The following is a 24,792-nucleotide window of genomic DNA, read 5'->3' on the forward strand; positions in this document are numbered from 1 at the left end:
CCCATTGTACTTTCTCATCTTAAATTTCTAGGACCTAATCCTAAGAGGAAATTAACAAACTTGTGCATTACAATTTGCAAACTTTAAATATACAAACACATGTACATTATCAAACATTGTTAAGGCAGTTTTATCATTATGTTGCAGGAATTCCAGTCCCTTAGAAATATAATACATCATGATCCCAACATCCATCCATCTCTCTCTCTCTCTCAAGAAAAAATGATTAACTGTTATTACTGATCACACATGTCAAAGTCATAACTGCCACATTTAAAATTTGATAATTTGCCATGTGGGATAACCACACACTTTTATACTCTCAAATACCCACACACACACACACATGAAAAAAAAAAATCCCTATTTACACTTCATGCTACATTTGCAGTGACAACTCAAACCAATGATAATGTTGTATAAATAGTGTATAAAATGGACCTGGTCTCATCTGGTAGTGTTTAGGTAGTGTTTTGTGGTCAAATGAGTGCATGAATATGAGCTTATGAATTGGTGAAGCAATGAAAAGACTGATTTTGGTGAGAGATACAGAGGAGGACTTAAGAGAAAAGAACTAGATCCAGAACTGAAGAGGAGGAAAAAATGTATGAGTGTGAAATTGGCAAATCATTAATACTTGTTTGGTTAAATATGTACTTTCTGTTACCAAGACTGCTCTCAGAAGTTATAAAGATGATGTCAGGTTTTTCAATGGTGTTTTTCCAACTAATGATGAAGATCCCTTGTTAAATTACAACTAGAACTTCCATCACAGCCTGTTAAGAGTGTGAAATACTTGTTAAATTATTATAAAAATCTTTAAAGCACCCTTGAAAACCTTGGTAACTCACAGTAGAGCCTGTCAAAAGTCATCAAGATGAGAGGAGGCACTGAAATGAGATTATCTATCTTACTCTAGCTTTCCCCTCTCCTCTATTTCTCTCAAACTCGATATAGGTGGGCTGGCATGAGTCGCTGGAGCTTAACACTGTCCCACGCCCAGGCTTCACGCACCCTCACACCTGCTCCCTTGTGTGTGTCTGTGTCCTGGAATGAAAGGAAGGAAATGATCACTGGTCAACTTACTTTACTGACTTCTAATGTAAAAGAACTGAGCAATGGCAACAATTCACTGAAAGGAGTGAATAAAAAAAAAAGTTCTTTACAGAAAGGAGTAAACAAAAAGATTACCTAAAGTGACACTCCTAAAAGAAATGTCCAGAAAATGTATAATTACAGGATTTATACAGTAAAATGTGGTGATAATTAAGATTTCATATCTTTCTCCATTAATTTCTTTCTCCCACACCTCCCACTAACTTACTATCTATATTTTTTTACTCATTCTTGCTTGATTTTACATTTCCAAGTGTGTGTGTGCTCTGGTATCTTTAGTTTACATCTTCACCATTTAGCAGAATCATGAAGGCAAGAGATCATGCTAAACACTCTTTTAAATCTAGCAGTGACAGAGACAAGGCAGGTTTGCAGTGTTTCTCACCTGTTTGGACGCAATGACATGAGTGGCCTGGTCAACGCGGTAATCAGGCAGCACCTCTCCTCCGTACCTGTCACTTTGTTAAGGAAACTCACTGGATGCAAGACTTGGTGAATTGAGAGGTGGAAGGCAGGTATTAATCATGTCAATCTTTTAACAGCAGTATTAATCACGTCAGTTGTTTTGCAGGGATGTTAATCATGTCAACTTTTTCACAGTGGTATTAATCATGTCGATCTTTTCACGGCAGTATTAATCATGTCAGTCATTTTGAAGGAATGTTAATCATGTAAATCTTTTTGCAGGGATGTTAATCATCTTAACATTTTTGCAGTGGTACTAATCATGTCAATCTTTTCAGTGGTGTTAATAATTTCTATAATTATGCAGATCGAGGTGTTAATCATGTCTATCTTGTTGCAGGGATATTAATCATGTCAATCTTTTGTATGGTGTTAATCATGTCTTTTTTTTTATCTAACCACTACAAATGTGTTTTTGAGATATGGGTTAAGTTAGTTAATTTTTCAGTCTATCATTTGTGTTAAGGCTGTTGGCTATAGGGCATTTCTTGATGATCATTCAACTCTGGCAGTGACAATAAGGTTAAAATTATTCTCACTGCTTACAAGACATCCGTTACTGACAATCAAGCTCAATAAAGTAAGAGAATCCTAACCTAACCTAATCTAACCTAACACAAAATTGTCCTAACTTCATTAAATCTTTTTGGCAAAGGCTTTATTTCCTGCTATAGTTTCATTAAACACAAAATCAAGTCTATTCTCTATTTGTGTTCACGCCAACTTCTTTCATGGTGCCCTGGATGCTAACGGGAGATAACCACAGCAGTGAAAGTACAATGACAAAGCAAGAGTACAGTATACTAGGCTGGCCACTTGAGGAATGTCATTGGGAGAAGTGGTGGCTGTGGTGCGTCTGAGTGTGTTATGTAAGATGAGTTTATGCTCTGCTTTCATAACACAGGTACAGAGTTCTGGCCTTGCGCAATGCCATGTGTTTGTTGAATGTTAGGAGCCTTGAACTGAGTGATAAGGCGCAGAGAGAGAGAGAGAGAGAGAGAGAGAGAGAGTGTAAACTACATGTATAAATTATAATGGCTTTATTTCATAATTTTCTTATCTTGGTAGCTGAGGCATGCAAACGTTACACACACACACACACACACACACACACACACACACACACACACTTAATTATATAGGCTGAAATATTAATGCTTAGGACGATTCTTCACGGCGCACGTAAACACGCACAGGACACGCACACATGCACACACACACGGCCGGGGATAGTGCGGGAGCAACGTGCTGAGGCAGCATGCAGGGCAGGGCTGGGCTGGGCTGGGCGGGATGGGGCGAGGCAGAGAGGCGCGGACGGCTATTATGAGGGCATCTGCGGGTCAGGGGCGTTGAGGGCAATGTGGTAGCGGCGGAGAGCGGCCAGGATGTCGAGGTACACGGCAGGGTTCTCCACAGTCGGCCCCACCTTGATTTGCTTCTCGCAGGCCAGATCCTTGATGCTCTTCCTGGCCGTCTTGCCCGAACGTGTCCTGGGTAGGCCAGACACGGGCACAGCTAGCCTGAAAGCCGCCACGGGCCCAACCTGTTCACGCACCGTCTTTACCACTTCCCTCCCCACCTCATCTCCCTCCTCCTCCCCTATCGCGCCGTCCACCACAAACAGTCCCAGCGGCACCTCACCCTTGAGCTGGTCAGGCAGGCCCACTACGGCGGCGCTCACCACGCGAGGGTGCACCAGCATGGCCTCCTCCAGGGCCAGCGTGCTCAGACGGTGACCCGCAACGTTTATCACATCATCGTCCCGTGCTCGCACGCCCACGTACCCCTGGGCGTCCACTACGCCGGCGTCCATGGTGTCGTAGTAACCGGGGAACTTTGTGAAATAGGTGTCTGTGAAGCGGTCCGGGGCGCGGTACAGGGTACTCATGCAGCCCGGCGGCAGCGGCAGACGGCACGCCAGGCGGCCCAGCTCACCCACCCCCGCCTCGCTGCCATCCTCGCGCAGCACCCGCACATCGAATCCCATGAAGGCTTTGCCCGAGGCGCCGCGCGGGGGCTGCAGCGACATGCCCAGTCCCACGCAGTGCGCAGTGATGGCGAATCCCGTCTCTGTCTGCCACCAGTTGTCCAGCACGGGTGTACCGAAGGCTCCCTCAGTCCACACCCTCGTCTCGTGATCCAGCGGCTCCCCGGCCACAAAGAGATTGCGCAGGCTAGAGATGTCGTGGGCGCGGGAGTAGGCGCCGTCGGGATCCTTCTGCAGGATGGAGCGCAGGGCAGTGGGCGCTGTGAACATGCCAGATACGCCGTGCTGCGCCACCACACGGAAGAACTGTCCTGGGTCCGGCGTGCCCACAGGCTTACCCTCGTACACCACGGTGGTGACGCCCGCCAGCAGGGGCGCGTAGCAGATGTACGAGTGTCCCACGATCCAGCCTAGGTCAGAGGCTGCCCACCATACCTCGCCGGTGTCTATGCCATAGATGGCCTTCATGGTCCACGTCAGCACGGCAGCGTGCCCGCCCGTGGGCCGCACCACACCCTTGGGCTGGCCTGTGGTGCCCGAGGTATAGAGTATATAGCAGGGGTGGTCCGAGGGCACGGGTACGGCATCGTGCGGGGGGGAGGTGGCCACCAGCTCCTGCCAGTCGTGGTCGCGGCCCGGCGTGAGCGTGGCCTGAGGGAGTCCGTCGCGTTGCAGCAGCACGCAGTGTTGAGGCTTGTGCGTGGACAGCTCGATGGCCTGGTCCAGGATGGGCTTGTACTCCACGTGTCTGGAGGGCTCCACGCCGCACGAGGCAGCCAGCACCACGCGGGGCTGCAAGTGCGAGATACGGGTAGCCAGCTCGGGGGCGGCGAACCCCCCGAACACGAGGGAGTGGGCGGCCCCTAGACGTGTCACGGCCAACATAGCCACCACGGCCTCGGCTACCATGGGCATGTAAATGAGCACCGTGTCACCGCTCGTCACGCCCAGGCGAGCTAGGCCGCCCGCCAAGCGCGCCGTGGCCTCCTGCAGCTGCGAGAAAGTGAGGGAGGAGAGGCTGCCTGTGATGGGGGAATCGTGGATCACCGCCAGTTGATCGCCGCGCCCTGCCGCCACATGCCGGTCCACGGCATTGTGACACGTGTTGAGCAGGCCACCAGAGTACCACTGCGTGAAGGGCTGCCGCGAGTCATCCAGGACACGCTCGTAGGGCTTGTACCACTCCACCACCCGGCCCACCTCGTCCCAAAACTGTTCAGGCTCGGCCAGGGAGCGGCGGTGCAACTCATCGTAGCTTCCAGCAGGGCCCGCGGGCACACTGTACCGTCTGCCACACACCCCTACCCCCAACACGCGGCGCGTCAGCCACTTCGTCAGGTGTAGAGCAGCCATGGTAACACTGGCGCTACTGATCAGTGAGGTGGATCAAGCTGACTGTCTACTAGTGGGTGATGGGTCACTTGCTGCAACCCAGTTGTCAAGCCGCGGCCCGGCAGCGTCTCGCCACAGAAAAACCGTACGGGTCCTTACAATCCAGTGACTGGAGTAACGCCCGTCTCAGATAACACACGCCCTCGCTGTCACCCCTATCTGAGCCACGTCTACTCCCGCACCACGCAGCCTATACATGTCGCTGAGGCGTGAACGGGAAGAGCACGTCTGGCAGCGCAGCGCCTGTATGACCTTGGCACCACAACTAAACAACAGTACTATGATCATCACCGCGTTAGTGATAACATGTTAAACGGCTGTCACGGGCACCTGGCATCACTACCACACGCCCGACGCGGGTACACCACACCAACATGCAACGGTACACCTACACCCTAGTCACGCTCCAGCCTCGCTGTCACTGTTCCGATGATCTCCCTCAAGGACACTCGCTGCGGCCTCTGGCATTCAAAGCAACACACACACACACACACACACACACACACAAGAATTTGAATTGAAAGTGACGATAGTACGTAGTTAGGTGCAAACAAAGAATGATAGGAGAGAGAAAGAAAAGTAAATATAAGAGAAAGATGCAGAGAAGCGCAGCTCATCCCCTGCGTAACAAATTTTAATAGTCAAAGTATGGCAATGCAAAGCAGATTATGTAAAAAGGATACGCCATGATGTAGCGCCTGAGAAGTGCCCGCTCCTTGATGTCATCAGGAAGAACCACCAGCACCCCCACGAGGAAGTCCGGCAGAGGCTGGGGGTAGGAAGGAGGTCAACACGAACACCAACCGGTGGTGAGGCGCGCGCACACACACACACAGAGTTATGCCTACATCATACAATCCCATAAAACCACTTTTACCTTTCCCTCTCTTCAACAATAACAACAACAACAACAACAACAACAACTACTACTACTACTACTACTACTACTACTACACAAAACACACATTAACACTTACATTACACGTCGGGGCTTTGAGCAATGTTTTAATTCCCTTTGTACTGGAGGAGGTGGTGGTGGTGGTGCTGGAGGAGGAGGAGGAGGAAGAGGTTGGGTTCTGGAAAAGCGTCCTTTGTTCCACATTACTATGGCTTACCTGATGGGGGGGACAAGTAGAGGAAATGTAGAATGGTAGCAAATGAAAATGTAAAAAAATAATTAAAGGAAGCTGCAAGAAGAAAAACGGCTAATGTAGGGAAAATAAATGCTATAAGACTAGACATTTTTTTCCCTTCCCATGACAATAAATGCTTCAAAACAAGGGCCATTCATGCACTATAGAATTAAATAGATTACCCATTTTGATTCTTCCTCTTTATATTTTTCTAAACATTCAGCACAAAATATAAATAATGAAAACTTTTACCAACTTTTACTCCCTAACATAAAAACTCATTATTAATTCTTTATCTTACCTTCATTTTTTTCACATGTATGTTTCCTCTATCCTCTCTTTCCTCTCCCTCTCTCTTTTTCTTCTTCTTCCCTGAGTCTTCTCTTCTCTCTGTCTTGTTTTTCCTCACCTTCTTGTCTTCCTCAATCTTAGATAAACAAAATTGGAGTGTAGGTTATTGTAAAGCTGTCCTCTCTCTCTCTCTCTCTCTCTCTCTCTCTCTCTCTCTCTCTCTCCAGTAAAAACTAATACACATAAAATAACACCAAAATATCAAATAAAACACTACAAAACTATGAAATTGAAAAAAAGAAAAGAAAATAGGAAAAAGAAATCATCAACTGTACAAGAAGAAAATGAGAAAAACGAAGAAAAAATGGGGAAAAAGACAAAAGACATCATCATCACCATCACTAACTCACTTTCTTTGCCGGGGATGGTGAAGCTGACGATGGCGGTGATGGTGATGGTGTTTTGGACGCAGCGCTGCCCACACCCACCTCAGAGTCATCATCGTCGCCCCCTGTCAGGCCATCCAGGTTGAGACACTCCTTAGAGGCTTGGTACAGGTCCTACACAGGGTGGGAAGACAGAAAAATATGAATCACTGCTTGCTTGCTCTCTCTCTCTCTCTCTCTCTCTCTCTCTCTCTCTGTTCCTATTTGTGTGTGTGTGTTGTCCTTGTGTTTGGTATTACATAGGGTCAGACTATAGAACCTTCTTAACTTTTCTTTCTCTCTCTGTTACTGTGTGTGTGTGTGTGTGTGTGTGTGTGTGTGTGTGTGTGTGTGTGTGTGTGTGTGTGTGTGTGTGTGTGTGTGTGTGTGTGTGTGTGTGTGTGTGTGTGTGTGAGGCTACAACCCCTTGAGTTACATCCTGTACCTATTTGTTGGTAGGTGAACAAGGACTACACATTAAGAAGTTTGCCCATTTGCCTCACTGTGCCTGGGACTCGAACCCAGGACTTTTCGGTTGTGAGTTGAGTGTGCTAACCACTACACTACACAGTGTGTGTGTGTATGTATGTGTACACATGCATTTTACTAACCACACTGTTAAGAAATGACAGAAACAAACACACACACACACACACACACACTACCTTGAGCTGTGAGAGGCTAGTGGCACTCTCCCAATCCTTGTCACTCCTCTCCCTCGTCACTCTGGGGAAGCGGATGGATATGCCGTCAGCCGTGTGGATCTGGTGCTTGGTGAACTCTGCCCCGGTGATCTCCCAGACAGGTGACCTCTGGAGGGTGGATGAAAATGGATCACATGAGTCAGAGGTAAGCATGGGTGACTAGAATGATTCACAGGATGGATGACAGGTTGTTGGATTTCAGGAATAAGAGTGAAGAATGGATGGAGGTGGAAGGAAGGTGTGAGGAACTAATGGATAAGAGAAGAGAGGTGAGATGACAAAATGTGATGTGAGGAGTAATAGGAGAGGAGGAGAAGAAAGAGGAAAGGATGTAAGAAAAGGAGGAAAGTGGGAGAAGCAGGAAAGGATCAAAGAGAAAGAGGGAAGGTGATATATAAATGAATGAATGAATGAACGAATGAAGTGATAGGCCTCATAATTAAAAACTCACTCCATAACACACACAAAATAAATAAAGGAACAATAACTATAAAAAAAAAAAAAAAAAAAAAAAACTCAACCCACTTCAAAAAATAAATGTATAAATAAATAACTTACAAAAAACAGTGAAGAATCAAAAAGCCAACAGAAGACCCACCAAACACAAATAAAAGAATAGAAAAAAGATAAAAAAAACACACATACACAAAAAAAAAAAACATATAGACCAGACACACACACAAAAAAAAAATATAAAACACCACACACACAAAAAAAAAAAAAAAAAAAAGGTAAAGACAGCACCAGAGAGACAAAAAATCTACAAAAACACCAGACACACACATTAAAAAGAAAAAAAATAATAAATAAATAAAAAACAACATAGAACACCTCCAAACCAAACAGGAAAGGCCTTCAGACACTCACCTTAGGATCAGCAGCCACAAAGTCCGGCACCAAGCCCCGGTTAACCTTGAGCCACAGTGGGACTCTAGCAAGGTCCTGGCTAATCTTCACCATGTCCAGTTCCTTCTGCAGTCTCTCCAGTGCTGCATCGTCATGCCCCGTGTGGACCTGCGGGTGTGGGAAGGTCAGGGTGGATTATGGGAGTGTTGGTATAGTGGATGTGCGTGGATTGTGAAAATAGAGGTATATTTGTGGATGTGAGTAGATTGGAGGTGTGTTTGTGATTGTGTATGGATATGTCAAGATTGGATTGGAGGTTACAGTGGATTATGCTTGCTTGCTTGCTCGCTCTATTTCTCTCTCTCTCTCTCTCTCTCTCTCTCTCTCTCTCTCCATCTGTCTCTGTCTCTGTCTGTCTGTCTGTCTATCTATCTATCTGTCTGTCTGTCTCTCTCTCTAACAACAACAGTATCAGCTGACAAATAAGTGGTTACCTTAGTGACAGTACACCACTTGTTGATGCGATGATCATAACACCCCATGAGGAACACTGACATCATCCCACCTGAAACACAAGACAACACCCGTCAACAGTGTATCAGTAAGAGGAGATCTATAAAGGCCTCTGTTTGCAGACTCAAGGAAAGTTACCGTAGGATGAAAAAAATAGATAATGAAATAAAATAAGAAAAAGAAGAAAGTGTATTGGATTAAATAATAAGTGATGAATAAAAAGATGAAAAAACAAGAAAGAGAGGAAACAATCAAGGAAAGGTCACACTGAAATATAAAATAAATAAATAAATGAACGAAGTAAATAAAAACAAGAAAAAAAGAAGACACTGCATTGGATTAAACAAGTGATGAATAAAAAAAGAAAAAAACAAGAAAGCAAAAACGATCAAGGAAAGGTCTCCGAGAAATAAAAAAAAAACTATTAAAGAAACAAAGTAAATAAAACAAAAGAAGACAAAAACACAAAAATACAAGAGAGAAAATAATTAAGGAATGATCACCAAGAAGTTAAAAAGTAAAACAAACAAACTAAATCAAACCAAAAGAAGAAAAAACGAGTAAAACAACGGCAATGCAAAAAAACACAAAAGAGAGACAAAACAATAAAAAAAACAAAAGAGACAACAGACAGAGGCAATCAGAAAAAAAAGCACATTGAACAAAACAACAACAATGGACAAAAAAACAAGAAAGAGAGACAAAACAATCAAAACAAAGGAAATAAGAGATAGTGGCAATCATAGCACCACCACCACCACCACCACCACCACACTCATCCTTCTCCCCAATGCCATGTTTACTTTTTTTTTTTATTTGCTTTTAATTAGTATGTGTTTTTGGTCATCTTCGTCTTAAATTAGGGTGTTTTTTGCATGTCTTTTGGTGGCATTTTCATTCTTATGGTTCTTTTTCATCTGCCACCACCACCACCACCACCACCACCCTCACACCCATTCTTCTTCCCAACAGACACTGACAATCACCACCACCACCACCACCACCAGTAACACCACATACTCACCTTTCTTCCCAGTGCCATACCAAGCCCCCAGCACCACCAGGTCAGCCGTGTCAGCCATGGCCCCATCATTGAGGTAGTCCTTCTTCACCTTCAGCCAGTGACGCTTCCCTGGCTCATAAATACTCTGCAGGGAGGGTCCAAGATTGAGTTTAAAGTTCAGGGTGGAATGTGATTATGGTAAGGAGGAGGAGGGACAGATGGAGGAAAGAGAGGTGAGAAGGGGAGGAAATGAAGTGAAGGGAGGAAAGGTGGTGTTAATGGGAAGGAAATGATGGGAGAAAGGGAGAAAATGAGGTGATAGGAACAGAGGTGAGAATAGGATAGAAAGGAGGTGAAAGATAAAGAGGTGAAAATAGGGAAGAGAGGAGGTGAGAATTTGAAGAAAAAAAGAAATGAAAGGACAAGAGGAAGTGAGATGTAAATATAAAGGAAAATGGATAACTAATGGATGTATAATAATAATCTAATTTTACTTAGCCTAACCTAACCTAAGAAAAAAAAAAAAAAAAAAAAAACTTTACCTAACCAAACCTTACCTTACCCATACCAAAACAAAGAGGGAGAAAAAAAAATAAATAAAATAAATAAATAAGAAATAAATGATGAATTTTTATCAAACCTAACCTAACCTAACCTAACCAACCCATCCCTCATAACTAAACCTAATTTTACTTACCCAAATCAAAACAGAGGGGAAAAAAAATTAACTAATAAAAAAAATAAATAAAATAAAATAAATAGATAAATAAAAAATAAATAACATGACTTTTATCTAACCTAACCTAACCTAACCAACCCTTCCCTCATATCTAACCCTACCCTTACTTATCCAAACCAAAACAGAGGAAAAAAAAAATAATAATAAATAAATAAATAGCTAAATAGAAAATAAATAATATGAATTTTTATCTAACCTAACTTAACCAACCCTAAGCTCACCTGTACATCCTTAAGCACGAGACCCTCCAGTCCCTGCTTGAGGACTCTGGCGATCATGTCCCTCAGGTCCCCGGGTCTCTTAATCTTCACCATCTCGGAGAACATAACTCGATTTTCAACCTCCTTCATTGTCTTCTCCAGAATGGTTCTTCTCTCAATGATTGGTCTGAGAGAGAGAGAGAGAGAGAGAGAGAGAGAGAGAGAGAGAGAGAGAGAGAGAGAGAGAGAGAGAGAGAGAGAGAGAGAGAGAGAGAGAGAGAGCAATGTACAGATGAGAATATTTGGATGAAGAGGGAAAGAAGAAGTAAGGAATAGGTAGAAGAAAAGAGGAGAAATGAATGGACAGAAGGAATAGAAAGGAAAAGTAAAGAAAAATAGACAGATAAAAGAAAAGAAATGTGAGGAAGGGAAGGAAAGGCGGCAAAAATAGGGAGAAAAGGAGGTGAGAAACAAGGAATAAAGATGAGAAAGGGGTAAAAAGGTAAGATGAGGGAAGGAATTGAAATAAGAGGAATAAACAGATCAGCAAAAAATTTAAGCATATGATTCAATATTATTTGACTTTTACTCTATTAATATTAAGGTTTTTATATGAAAGAAGCAAGCTCAGAGAGAGAGAGAGAGAGAGAGAGAGAGAGAGAGAGAGAGAGAGAGAGAGAGAGAGAGAGAGAGAGAGAGAGAATATACATACTTATTCATGAGATCTTCACCATTGTAATGCAGACAGTCAAACACAAACAAACAGGGACAGGCATCTTGAAACGCTGCTTTCTGTGGACAAACACAGAGAATTAAAATACAAACACACACATGTACACTCTCTCTCTCTCTCTTAGCTTGCATCTTTCATATAAAAACTTCTCGCTTCCTTCTCTCATTTTTCTCCTTTTTTCATCTTTATTCTTTCTTTCTCACCTCTTTTCTCCTCATTTTCACCTTTTTTTCCATTTTCATTTCCTTTTTCTTCCCAATTTTACCTCCTTTCCTTCCTTTCCTCTTTCATTCATCTATTTCCCTTTCCTCCTTGCCTTCTCTCTCTCTCTCTCTCTCTTATTATTATTCTCTATCTCTATATATCTTTTCCCTTTTATTTCTCCTTTTTCTTTCTTTCTTCATCTGTTCCTTTATTTTCACACTTCTATATTTTTCTTTATCCCATTTCATTCATTCATTCTTATATTTCCTCTTTTTACCCCCATCTCTATCTCTCTTTATCTCTCTCTCTCTCTCTCTCTTTGCATTATTTTCTTTATATTCCCTACATCGCTTTCAATTCCTGTGTCTCTTTCAATTTAAATATCTATGCAACATTTCTTCTACTCTCTCTCTCTCTCTCTCTCTCACCTTATGTATGCCCAGGGTGCCAAAAGGGAGTGGGTTGCCTGTCTTCGTGCAGATCATGAGCACCTCCGCGTCCAGAATCAGGTTGCTGGCATCGGGAAAGGCTTGGGGGATGTACTCCTTGAAATGGTCCACCTGAGGAAAGGCAGTGCTGGTGAAAAGGTGGGTGGGTGGTTGGATGGGGAACTTAATATTGGCTACAGATTTTCTCATCTTTTATTTTTTTTTTTATGGAAGAGGGGAAGCTGGCCAAGAATAACACAAAATATAGCAAAAAAATATAAAAAAAAGCCCACTTGATTGCCAGTTCCTAAAAGGTTAGTAGAGTCTGCCAAACGTCTGGGATAAATGTCTTGAAATCTCCCTCTTAAAAGAAGTCAAGTCGTAGGAAGATGGAAATACAGAAGCAGGCAGGGAGTTCTAGAGTGTACCAGAGTTTACACACAAATACACAATTCACTTCTACATCAAGAAAACTACAGATATGAAAGTTAGTAATGCGTATAAACTTTCTCACTACACACACACACCTTATGGGGCATGACTGGTTTGAGGGAGCGAGAGAAGTACTTGAAGTTGGTGCCCTGCTTGTGTAGTTGCACCCGCTCCCCGTCGTACTTCACCTCAGCGTACATCACACCACTCGGACACTTCTTGAACGCATACTCCACTGACTTACACGCCTCTGCCTGCACACCACGGAAAGAGAGGGAGGGAAGGAGTGGGTATTGTCACTATAAACACACAAGCACAATGGAAAAAAAATACAGGTGCTCCTTAACTTGTAAACATTCAGGTATTGACAGTATACACACACATACACACATACATAAGCACAAAAATAAATAAATGATAAAAAAATGAAATAATTAAATAAGTAAATAAAAAAAAAAAAAAAAAAAAAAAAATACAGCTGCTCCTTAACTTGTAAACATCTAGGTATTGATGCTACACACACACATACACAAGTAAATAAAAAATAAATACATTTGAGTTATGAACACCTGAAGATAAAAACAAGAGGTGTACCTAAACAAACTTGAATGTGTGAGAACAAACACACTCATGCTTTGCTGCAATGTGTGGCTTATAAAGAGGAGTACTTTTTCACAGTTTTCAATATGTTTCTGTTATTGCTTTGAGGAAAGTAAGCATGAAATTGAAAAAAAATGTACTACACATTCAAAATACTTTACAAAATGGCTTATGAATAACAATCTGGACCCTAACCTGTTCAGAAGTAAGGGAATGTTTCTAGACACAATATACAAATAGGTTAAAATAGGTAAAACACACACACACACACACACACACACACACACACACACACACACACACACACACACACACACACATTAGAAGCACAAGATTGCATAGAAAAAAACTGAGGAAGGGAAGATGTCTGAGAGATGTTAAAAAAATATAGTTTCCTGCAAAGATGTGTTGAAACTTGGAACAGTTTGAGTGAGGAAGTGGTGTCAGCAAAGATTGTGCATAGCTTTTAAAGAAAAATTGGATAAATGTAGATATGGAGATGGGGCCACATGAGCGTAAAGCCCAGGCCCTGTAAAATTACACCTAGGTAAATACAACTAGGTAAAATATACACACACACACACACACTAACCAGCATAGGCAGCACAGGGGTGAGCAGTTCAGCCGACATTTTGAGAGCATCTGTGTTGCCCGATATTATCTTGTCTAGCACAGAATCAATGTTACGCGTTGTCTGGAAGGCTTCATAGGCGTCACTGTGTACGCCATCCAGTCTGTATGTGTGTGTGTGTGTGAGGGAGAGAAGAGGTGTTACAAGAGTGCATTAGATATAAGGATAGGTAATTGTTGCAGTATATTTTCATTTCAATCCAGCAATACATTAGTTAGTCAGTCGGTCAGTCAGTCAGTCAGTCAGTCAGTCAGTCAACCAGTCCATCTCTCTTACATGTGCTTGGCTCCAGCGTTGATCCTCAGGTCTCCTTTGATAAGCCTCACCACCATCTTCAAGTCATTCGCTGTCGACCTGGAACCAAAAATAACATTAAAAAAACACACCCAAGGAAACCCACTTAAAAATGCACACTAACCATTCTATTTCCTTCTTTTTAACATATAAAGATTTAGTTTCATACAATACTGATAAAATAAGGTCTAAATATGCACAGCCAGTTCTCTACCTAATGAATCAGCTTTTCCTACCTACATTTCTAACAAAAGCAACATGTCAATTTTTTCATAGTATCTCTCACTGCTAGAGCTTTCTTGAGAGAGAGACAACCATGAGCAAGGCAGAACGGACACAGAAGGAGAAAGACAAAAGTAGCAATGGTAATGACTAGAGAAAGAAGTAGAGTAGAGAGAGAGAAGAGGAGGAAGATGATAGTAGTAGTAAGTAGTGGTAAGGAGAGAGAATAAGAAAAAAAAGAAGAGAGAGAGAGAGAGAGAGAGGAGGAAAAGAAGAAGGGAGAGGAGAAAAACAAGAGGATAATAGCAATGGTAATATAAAAAAGAAACCAACTTAAGTAATAAGTAGTATTCAAGAGAGAGAATAAGAAAAAAGTAAAGGAAGGAAGGAGAGGAAAAAAAGAAGAACAAGGACGGAGAGGAGGAAAAAGAAGGAGGAAGAGGAGAAAACAAGATAAATAATAGCAATGGTAAGATAAAAAAAAAAATCAGCATAAGAAGAAGTGATAAGGAGAGAGAACAGAAAAAAAAATGAGGAAGGAGGGAGAGGAAGAAAAAGAAGAGGAAGGAGGGATAGGAGAAAAACAAGAGAATAATAGCAATGATAAGATAAAAAAAAAAAAAAAAAGACACCAGTATAAGTATTAATTGTAAGGAGAGAAGAAAAAAAAAGATGAAGGAGGGAGAGGAGAAAAATGAAAAGAAGGAGGGAGACAAGAAAAAAACATGAGGAAAAAGAAGATGAAGGAGGGAGAGGAACTAAAACAAGATAATAGCAATAAGATAAAAAAGATATAAAAATAACACAAATAATACCTAACACTCACTTTTTTGCAATAGCCCTCAGTGTGATGGTCTGGTCCTCCTCCCTGGTCTTGCCGCTCAGTTCCTCCAGCACCTCATCCACATCCTGCAGGGACAGATTGCTCTTCTTCATTGGGGGAAGTTGCCGGGACTCCTCAAAGAACTTGCTCACTGTCTCTGCCACATCACCCTGCTCCAAGTCCTCCATCATCTCCTCCAGGCTGGTGTTGAAGATCTGAGGGTGGTGTAGAGGTGTGAAGTCAAGATATCTATTGTGGTGTTGAAGATCTGAGGGTGGTGTAGAGGTGTTAAGTCAAAATATGTATGTGGTGTTAATTATTTGAGAGGTGTGGTGGTATGAAGTAAGAATGTTTATGTGGTGTTTAAGATTTGAGAGGTGTGGTGGTGTGAAAAATATCTATGTGGTGTTGAGGATCTGAGAGTGGTGTGGTGGTGTAAAAAACTATCTGTGTGTGTGTGTGTGTGTGTGTGTGTGTGTGTGTGTGTGCACTGACCTGGGAGTACAGCTTGAGGAGTTGTTTGGACTGCAAGTTATAGACACGCTTCACCACACCAGGCAGCAGCAACTTCACCCAGAGCCGCAGGTCACCCTTGAAGCCGTCTGTCGGAACACAGCCCACAACATACACATTAAGCTCCATTCCTCTACACTGCGTTAAAATATCAATTCCTCTACACATACACACACACACACACCTTTCCCAGTGCCACGAGTGAGGAAGTCGGACACCAGCTGGGTCTTACTGAGGTAGCTTGGTTCGTCTGCAATGGCAGCACACAGACGACGGAATTCCCTGAAAGAGTTGTCCTTGTGCTGGCGGTCTATGGGAGGGTCTTGCCGTACCTCCTTAGCGCCTGTTGGGGATTGAAAAGGGAGATATGTGGTGAAACTAAATCTTGTTTGTGGTTAACTGGATATTTTCTTTTTCAGTCCAAGCATGATGTCAGTCTAAATGCAAACTTTGAGCATGAAATTAGAGGTAAACTGTTGAGAATGAATTGCGTTGAGACATGAACCACAAGCACCAAGACTCACTGGGAGTAGACTGTGGTGGTGCTGGGTCAGCCTTCTTCTTAGGGGTCTGCTTCTTGGGTGTGGTGGCAGCCTTCTTGTCCAGGATGCCCTGTAACTCTGCCATGGAATATCACCTCATTATTTCAAGCTGTTTCCATTGATCACATTTTCTTATTGCTCAATCACTTCACTTTCTTTCATACCTCTCCTCCTCTATATCATCTAATTTTATCCCTTAACCTTCAATCTCATCTATCAGGCTTGCTTACTGCTGATACACTCATAACTCCTTTAACCACTTCATTACTTACTTTCATTACCCTCCTTCTCTTCCTCCTCCTCCAATTCATCTAATTTCACCTCTTAACCTTTAACCTCATCCATTACATTTGCTGGCTGCTAATACACTCATAATTCCCTTAACCACTTCAATAAATTCTTTCATCACCCTCCTTCTCTTCCTCCTTCTCTACATCATCTAATTTCACCTCCAAACCTTCAATATTCCCAGTGAAAATACCAATCTAACACACTTTCTTACTGCTAATACACTTATAATTCCTCTAATCACTTCACAACTTCCTTTCATCACCCTCCTTCTCTTCTTCATCTAATCTAACTTCCAAAACTTCAATATTATCAGTGAAAATATCTAACACACTCATAACTTCATTACCCACTTCACTACTTCCTTTCATCACCCTCCTTCTCTTCCTCATCTAAGTTCACCTCTAAAACTTCAATCTTCTCAGTAACAACCTCTTAAATACACACCAAGAACAATTACTTACCCTCAACAAGCCCCAGTATTTTCTTCCTATCCTCATCCTCCACGTCAGCCCAGTTCTCTATGTCCTCCTCTGGGTCCTCAATCTTCTTGGTGGTGGCTCGTGCCCGCTTGAAGCTCTCAAACAGGCAGTCAGTGTGGTACCAGAGCTTCATTGTGTCACCAGTAGAGAAGGGGTTGGAAGCGATCTTTCCCATGCGTAGTGTTCCTGAGTGTTGAGAGGAAAGTAGGGTGAGTTTAAGGTATGTATTAAAGGGTGGGAGGATGCTTTAAGGTATGTTTGGAAGTTAAATGTATTGAGGAAACAGAGGATTGATTTCGGTAATAAAAGAAAAGAAAGAGGAAAGTTTAAATCAATGATGTATAAAAGAATGAAGAGATATTTCAGGTGTATGTTTGAAAATAAGTGTATTGAGGAAACAGGGAGAACGGAACATGGATTCTGGGTAATAGGAAAAAAGAAAAGAAAAGACGGAAGGCGTGTATGCTTAAATCAACCATATATACATGAAGAAGCCATTATAGATATAGCTATATATACATGTGTGAAAATAAATACACTGAGGAAACAACAAGGAAAAAAAGAGAAAAGAGAAAAAGAAAAGAAGAGGTATATATAATCACAGTAATTATTGAAAAATGGAAAGAGACAGAGAGAAAAAAAACTAACCTTTCTCACACTTCTCCTTGCACACTTTACATTTTGCCATGCCCCTCTTGTCATAATCTGCACAGAATGGATAGGACGCCATGACTGCACTTTGCGACACCACTGAGACACGCCACACACAGCAAAGCACAATCCCGTACCCCTGAGGCTCCCGGGCACAAGGAGAGGCTGGCTGTACAATCGATACTGTCTTTGGGAAGGAGAGAAGCAAGGCCGAGAGATGAGGCACTGCTTAAAGACGGGTGTAAGAGATGAAACTGGTGACACTGATGGCAGGCACTTTTCAATGGCTTTTCTGGAGTGCCGTGTTAGGTGTGGCAGGTGTCCAAGCATCTAGTGGTGAGCTGTAAGGATAGTTGTGTTATTAATGTGCAATCTGTCACTCCCTAACCTAATTTAACCCCTTCAGTACCACGATGCATTTCCATATTCATTCTGCTTGCTATTTGGTGGTTTTATACAGCTTCAGAAACTCATGTGGGGATTAAAATAGTGAAGATTCTGGCCATTTATCTTCTGAACCTCTATAGACCCTTCCTAATGCCAATAAAATGGTCTTATCATACATAAATCTCAAGGTAAAAGTGTGTCCCAGGACTGAAGGGGTTAACCTAATCGGATATTATGAAAACAACTTTAGCGTTAATTTTCTACACATCCTGCTCAACACAATGAATGGATAGGCTGTAAAATTAACTAGATAAAGTAATCGAAACCTAACTTAACCTAACCTCTAATGAAAACTGTCACTTCACTATCCACCTAACCTAACCTAACTTGACCTGACCTGACCTGGATACCCTACACCCTGACCTAACCCTCCTTAACACTACCCTAACATTACACATCGCACGCCTCAAAAAAGTAATCAGCATTGAAGGTAGGTAAGTAACAGTAGGTAACAACACTAACACTGCACCATACTGTACCTCTATGCCCTCACGTGTGTAGAGTAAATGCTCCACTGGTACACTGCCAGGCCGGTACAGGCATATCAAGCACAGGGCAGCTTGCGTCACCACTGACAAGCCGCAACAAGCACGCATGATAAGATTGCAGCACTCATTGTTGTTATTTCGTAGTGTGGTGTAAAGTGTGGGACATGTCAACCATCCTGCTGCCAGACGTAAGATAAACCTCATTACATTTTATGGGAAATTTATAATATATCTGCATACCATGAAATAAATAACACAAAAAACAAAATGAGGAAATAATATAGATGGAAATGTATAAAAAAGCTACACAAAATAACTAAAAATAAAATGATCTGTCTTATCTCGATATTTTGAGTGTAAACAAACTTGGCACAATCTTTACTTCCGCTCCGCAGCGTGGCTTGGCTGGCTCTCCCTGACTTTCCCTCGCTCTCCCGTACTCTCCCCAAGGCGGCGACGCTCAGCTGGCAGTGGTGGAGGCGGAGGCTGATGAAATAAACAAAATAGGTGAGTGTGTGATGAGAGACAAGGTAGTGGTGATGGTGGTTGAGGATTTTATCATTGCTCGGGGCTGCTACTACTACTACTACTACTACTACTACTACTACTACTACTACTACTACTACTACTACTACTACTACTACCACCACCACCACCACCACCACCACCACCACCACCACTACTACTACTACTACTACTACTACTACTACTACTACTACTACTACTACTACTGCTACTACTACTACTACTACTACTACTACTACTACTACTACTACTACTACTACTACTACTACTACCACCACCACCACCACCACCACCACCACCACCACCACCACCACTACTACTACTACTACTACTACTACTACTACTACTACTACTACTACTACTACTACCACCACTAGCACTACCACTACTACTACTATCACCATCAACACCTCTATCTCATTACTTCCTCCACTAGCACCCTCACTACTACTAGTGGTCCTTCTCCTCCTCCTTAGTTACTCTTTACTTATTTATTTATTTATTTCCCAGAGGTCAGCATGCCAGTGCAGACAGATGGCCCTGAAGACTACAAGGCCAAGTACAAGACACTGAAAAGGAAGCTCAAACTACTGATCTACGTGAGTGTGTTGTGTTGCCGCAATGACTGACAGAAACACAAGGGTTGGTGCAGGAAGCCATCAAGCCAACACATGCCACTGTACAAGACATGCATGCTTCTTTTTCAACTATCATCTCTATTATTTTTTTTTTCTAATAGTATTTAGGCTTTTCATGGAAATTTATGGGCAAATGGATGTTAAATGAGAAGTCGAACCACCCTTAACCTGCCATGGCCTTTATCTATTTTTCCATCTATATACCCAGTTAATTCCTTTATCTTCTTGTATTTTCTTATATAGACAAGCAAGATTAAATAAACATACTTCAAATCTGCCATAACTTTTCCTCTTCTCTCTTTCCACCTCTATACTACTCAATGGCTTCTTATATTTTCTTTTTATTTTCTTTATATAGACAAACAAGATTAAATAAACACTTGACACATAAAGAAAGAAATGTCTAACTATCTCTAATCTCTTTCTGCTTATATGCCAAATGAATTCTTTTATTTTCTCTTATTTTATTATGTAGACAAGTAAGATTAAGTAAACACTTGACACATAAACAAAAGAAACGTCTAACTTCCTCTAATCAGCCATAACTTTTCCTCTTCTCTTTATACCTGTATACCAAATGGATTTTTTTTATCTCCTTTTTATTTTCTTTATATAGACAAGCAAGATTAAAAACACTTCATAACACAAAGAAAATTTAGTAACTCTATTATGCCACAACCTTTATCTCTCCTTCCTTTTTACATGTAAGAGGAAGAAAGCTGGAAAAGTGCAAAATGAAATAAAAAAAAAAAGGGCCCTTAGTTGCTAGTCCCCTTGAAGGTCTGAGAGTTAACCATAAAAAAGAATAAACGTCTATTTAATCCTTATCACTTCAAACACTGACACTTATTCATTGCTACTCCTTTATAGACAAACTGACAACCAAACAAAACCTAACCATATAAGAACATAAGAAAAGAGGGAATCTGCAAGAGGCTGTCAGGCCTACACATGGCAGTCCCTGTATGAGAAAAGCTACTTAATTCCATCTATCATCCCCGTCCATAAATTTATCTAATCTTCTTTTAAAGCTCCCTATTGACTCAGCACTAACAACATGACCACTGAGTTCTTACCATGCCTAACCTTCCATAACATTTCTTCCTTTTCTTCCCACACACAGGAGAATGAGTGCTTTCAGGAGGAGCTACGTAAGGCCCAGCGTGCCCTCCTGCGGGTGCGACGAGACAAATCCTTTCTTTTGGACCGCCTTCTGCAGTACCAGCGTGGCCCTGACTCTTCCTCTGACTCTGAACAAACGGAGGACTCAGATGTGGAGGTGGATGCCAAGGGAGACCATAAGAGGTATGTGGATAAAGGTGCAAGGTGGAGAGAAGAGGGAGAAGAAGGATATAAATGGATAGAAGGTGAAAGGATGATTGTGGAAGAGCTAGAGGAAAGTGGAAGAGGAGGGAAGAGAGTGTGGGAAGTAAGAGGTGGAAAATATGTAGAGAGAGAAGAGGTGAAGGAAGATAGAAGGATGGGAAGCTAGAGGAAGAAGAGGAAAGATAGAAGGTTGAAAATATAGGAAGAAAAAAGATAGAGGAAATAGGAAAAGTGGAGGAAACTAGAATAAAGTGGAAGAAAGGGGAGGAAAAGAGGAAACAGTGGAAAATGGTGAGAGATTGAAGGAGATAGAGGAATATAAAAAGTGAAATAAAGTTAAAATTTTCTCTCTCTCTCTCTCTCTCTCTCTCTCTCTCTCTCTCTCTCTCTCTCTCTCTCTCTCTCTCTCTCTCTCTCTCTCTCTCTCTCTCTCTCTCTCTCTCTCTCTCTCTCTCTCTCTCTCTCTCTCTCTCTCTCTCTCTCTCACACACACACACACAGCTGCAGGAAGCGTCTAAGTTTGGAAGGGGCAACACCAGGGTCCTCTTCCTCCCAGACACCCCCCTCTAAACCCCCCTCCAAGAAGAAGAAGACCAGCAGTGGAGGAGGAGGAAGTGGAAGTGGAGGAGGGAGTGGAACAGGAACATCAGGAGGAGGCGGAGGAGGAGGAGGAGGAGGAGGAAGTAGTAGCAGTATTGGGAAGACTAATAAGCAGAGTGGGAAGCAGGTAAGAGGAGGAGGAGGAGGAGTAAATGAGGAAGTGAAGGAATGATTATGATAAAAGGAGGGAATGAGAGAGAGAGAGAGAGAGAGAGAGAGAGAGAGAGAGAGAGAGAGAGAGAGAGAGAGAGAGAGAGAGAGAAGAAAAAAATTGATAGAAAAAAAAACATTGAAATCTGTCTTTTTTTTCAGTTGAAAGTATTAAAATCTCACTTGTTCATGCTAAACTTAACTTAGAAATACTGATATCTCACTTTTTCATGAGAAATATATTAAAATTTCACTTTTCACACTAAAACAATATTATAATACCACTTTTTGCTCAAAATGTATTAAAATCTCTATTGGTTATATAAGGAAACTGGCAACTGAGTGGACCTTTTGTTTCTTTATATTTTTGTTGCCCTTAGCCTGTCCTCTCTTACACAAAATAAAAAAAAAATCACACTGAATATAAATAGGAAATCTTAGTATCACACTTCACACACTAGATACCTGGCATTGTTGGCGTCGGCAGCAGCAGTAGCAGCAGCACCAGCAGCAGTACAGCCGCAGTGATACAGGTGGGGCCGGGCGGAAGCATTACCTCAGCTGCCACCAACCCCACTATGAGGAAGTTAACCGCAGCCCACCTCTCCACCACCTCCCTTCATCCACAGGTACACCATTGCTTCTTCTCCTCTTCCTCTCTCTTCCTGTGGTTGTATATTGCATTGGATTGGATTGGTTGAGTCAGGGATAGTCTTTACAATGACTCCTGATGTTGTTTTTTCTCTATTGTTGCTGTTTATTTATTTTATTCCCTTTTCACAACTTTTATCTATATTTTCCTTGTACTTTGGATTGGATTGGATTGGTTGAGTCCGGGATAGCCTTTACAGTGACTCTTGATGTTGTTTTCTCACTGTTGTTGTTGGTTTATCTATTTTATCCTTTTCTCTCAACTTTTATCTATTTCCCTTTTATCTATTTTTAGCCTCTGCAACTGTCCCCGTGATGTTTTCTATTTTGTTATTGCTGGTTTATCTATTTTCTCGTTTTTTTCTTAACTTTTATTGATTTTCTTTTTTTTCACTCAGTTTTTATCTATATTTTTTTCTTTCAGTCAACGTTTATCTATATTTTTCGTTTTCATTCACTATCACCACCACTTTCTTTTCCTCCCCTTCTTCCTCTGGTTCCTTCCTCACAGAAAATGATGCATATTTAAAAATGGATAATACATATTACTGTATCATAAAACATTTAATATGAAATGAAATACAAAATACTATATTACATCCTCTGTCCACACATCTTCCTCCTCTTCTTCTTCAATGGCAATCAAGTGGGTCTTTTTTCTTTTTTTCTTTTTTATTTTTTAGTTGCCCCTTGGCTGGCTTTCACTCTTCCATATATAAAAAAAAAAAAAAGAAAAAACACACACACACATACACACACCACTAATAGTACCTCCATCAGGGTGTGGTGAGGCGCACTGTGGGTCCTGGGGGCAGCGCGGTGGTCCAGGGGCACACCAGTGATGGGCAGCTGAGCAGGGAGGAGGTGGAGAGGCGACTGGCAGCTCGACAACCCCTGAGTGACTTCACCACCACCACGCCCTCCCTTACCCTGCCCAACCAACTCTTCTCCGACAATATCATGGAAGGGTGAGAACTTGGGATGTATTTACCTAGTTGTAGTTTTACAGGGCCTGGGCTTTATGCTCGTGTGGCCCTGTCTCCTTATCTACACTTATCCAATTTCTCTTTAAAACTATGCACACTTGTTGCTGACACCACTTCCTCACTCAAACTGTTCCAAGTGTGTGTGTGTGTGTGTGTGTGTGTGTGTGTGTGTGTGTTAGAGTTGTGTGTGAGTGTGTTTCTTTGTTAGAATTGTGTGTGTGTGTGTGTGTGTGTTTTAAGATATTCAGAAATGCTTTGCTCTCACCATAACTATTTTCCAAGGCCACAGAGATAATTAGCAGGGATTTCGAGAGTGTTTCTCCAGTTAATAATGTAGAAATCTTGTCAATCTGCTTCTAGAAATGAAAAAAACAAAAAACAAAACTCATATAAATTTAAATAAAGCCTTTTGAAATAGTGGCAGTGAAGCACAGAAGTGTTTGAGAATACCAGCCTTAGTGTGTGTTTCTATTCTGATTGACTTCTGTTTCTTTTGCTGTTAGAAAGTGTTTATGTTTATTTTATTTATTTATTAATGTTAATGTTCAGATGAAGGTAGAAAGTAACAGTAGTAGTAGTAATAGTTATGATAATGATGTCTTTATTTTTATTTTCTCTCCTTGGCAGTGACTTCATGGAGGAGGAGGTGGAAACATCGCCCAGCAACATTGAAGATGATGTCACAGTGGATAACTATGACTAGAGAGAGAGAGAGAGAGAGAGAGAATTATAATGGTGAATAGATTAATAAAGTTAAGTAGATTTATGTGTTTCTTTTCTTATGCCAGATTTCGTAACTAAAAGCAATAAATAAATAAATAAATGATACTTATACTACTACTACTACTTTTACTACCACTACTGCTACGACTACTACTACTACTACTACTACTACTACTGCTACTAAATAAACTATATTCATGTTTATTCTAATATCACATTTCGTAATTCAAACTGAATGAATAAATGATAAGACTATTACAACAACAACTACTACTACTACTTTACTACTACCACTACTACTTATAAAATCATGACAACATACACACTCTCTCTCTCTCTCTCTCTCTCTCTCTCTCTCTCTACTAAAAAATTGAGGGAAAAAAAACAAGCAGATGACATAAACAAAAATACAAAAAATGGACTCTCACATGAAAGCAAGATAAATATATTCTGCATACATATGAAGCGAAATTAGCGAAACGTCAACTCCAGGGAATATGCATAAAATATATCGAGTGAGGAGCTTATGATGTTACGGATTGCTACACAGAAAACCCATCCCTGACTTCGTAGCGAGACGGGATGAGATAATAGACGAGAC

General features: G+C 41.7%; 3 protein-coding genes across 4 annotated transcripts in view; 1 reads left to right on the plus strand and 2 right to left on the minus strand.

The window, feature by feature from the left end:
• Positions 1 to 67: 67 nt before the first annotated feature.
• LOC123516503 (DNA ligase 3-like) lies at positions 68 to 18,779 on the minus strand. The gene is made up of 23 exons (XM_045275901.1): positions 18,584 to 18,779; positions 17,655 to 17,998; positions 16,989 to 17,192; positions 16,219 to 16,314; positions 15,879 to 16,037; positions 15,677 to 15,783; positions 15,185 to 15,396; positions 14,119 to 14,196; positions 13,804 to 13,945; positions 12,707 to 12,865; positions 12,180 to 12,311; positions 11,527 to 11,606; positions 10,836 to 11,001; positions 9,897 to 10,020; positions 8,854 to 8,924; positions 8,381 to 8,527; positions 7,475 to 7,621; positions 6,795 to 6,944; positions 6,395 to 6,520; positions 5,938 to 6,075; positions 5,644 to 5,729; positions 1,502 to 1,568; positions 68 to 1,047 (listed from the first exon to the last, which is right to left on the minus strand). Exons 2-23 carry the CDS (start codon positions 17,734 to 17,736, stop codon positions 943 to 945), a joined length of 2,778 nt encoding a protein of 925 aa, XP_045131836.1. The 5' UTR covers positions 17,737 to 17,998; positions 18,584 to 18,779; the 3' UTR covers positions 68 to 942.
• On the minus strand, positions 1,939 to 5,551 carry LOC123516506 (acyl-CoA synthetase short-chain family member 3, mitochondrial-like). Its single transcript, XM_045275914.1, has one exon. The coding sequence runs from the start codon at positions 4,919 to 4,921 to the stop codon at positions 2,903 to 2,905; it is 2,019 nt and encodes a 672-aa protein (XP_045131849.1). The 5' UTR covers positions 4,922 to 5,551; the 3' UTR covers positions 1,939 to 2,902.
• A 167-nt stretch (positions 18,780 to 18,946) lies between the features above and the next one.
• Positions 18,947 to 24,792, plus strand: part of LOC123516545 (secreted protein C-like) — a 7,097-nt gene continuing 1,251 nt past the window's right edge. Inside the window, exons 1-7 of one of the 2 annotated variants that reach the window (XM_045276034.1) lie at positions 18,947 to 19,099; positions 19,628 to 19,716; positions 20,879 to 21,060; positions 21,583 to 21,808; positions 22,293 to 22,460; positions 23,263 to 23,450; positions 24,096 to 24,170. In XM_045276034.1, coding sequence (XP_045131969.1) covers positions 19,636 to 19,716; positions 20,879 to 21,060; positions 21,583 to 21,808; positions 22,293 to 22,460; positions 23,263 to 23,450; positions 24,096 to 24,170 — 920 coding nt within the window. In that variant the 5' untranslated portion in view covers positions 18,947 to 19,099; positions 19,628 to 19,635. Of the gene's footprint in view, positions 19,100 to 19,627; positions 19,717 to 20,878; positions 21,061 to 21,582; positions 21,809 to 22,292; positions 22,461 to 23,262; positions 23,451 to 24,095; positions 24,306 to 24,792 lie in introns of those variants that run through there. The other variant, XM_045276026.1, reaches the window with a different exon arrangement.

Source organism: Portunus trituberculatus, chromosome 6, assembly GCF_017591435.1.
Source record: "Portunus trituberculatus isolate SZX2019 chromosome 6, ASM1759143v1, whole genome shotgun sequence".
Taxonomy (NCBI): Eukaryota; Metazoa; Arthropoda; class Malacostraca; order Decapoda; family Portunidae; genus Portunus; species Portunus trituberculatus.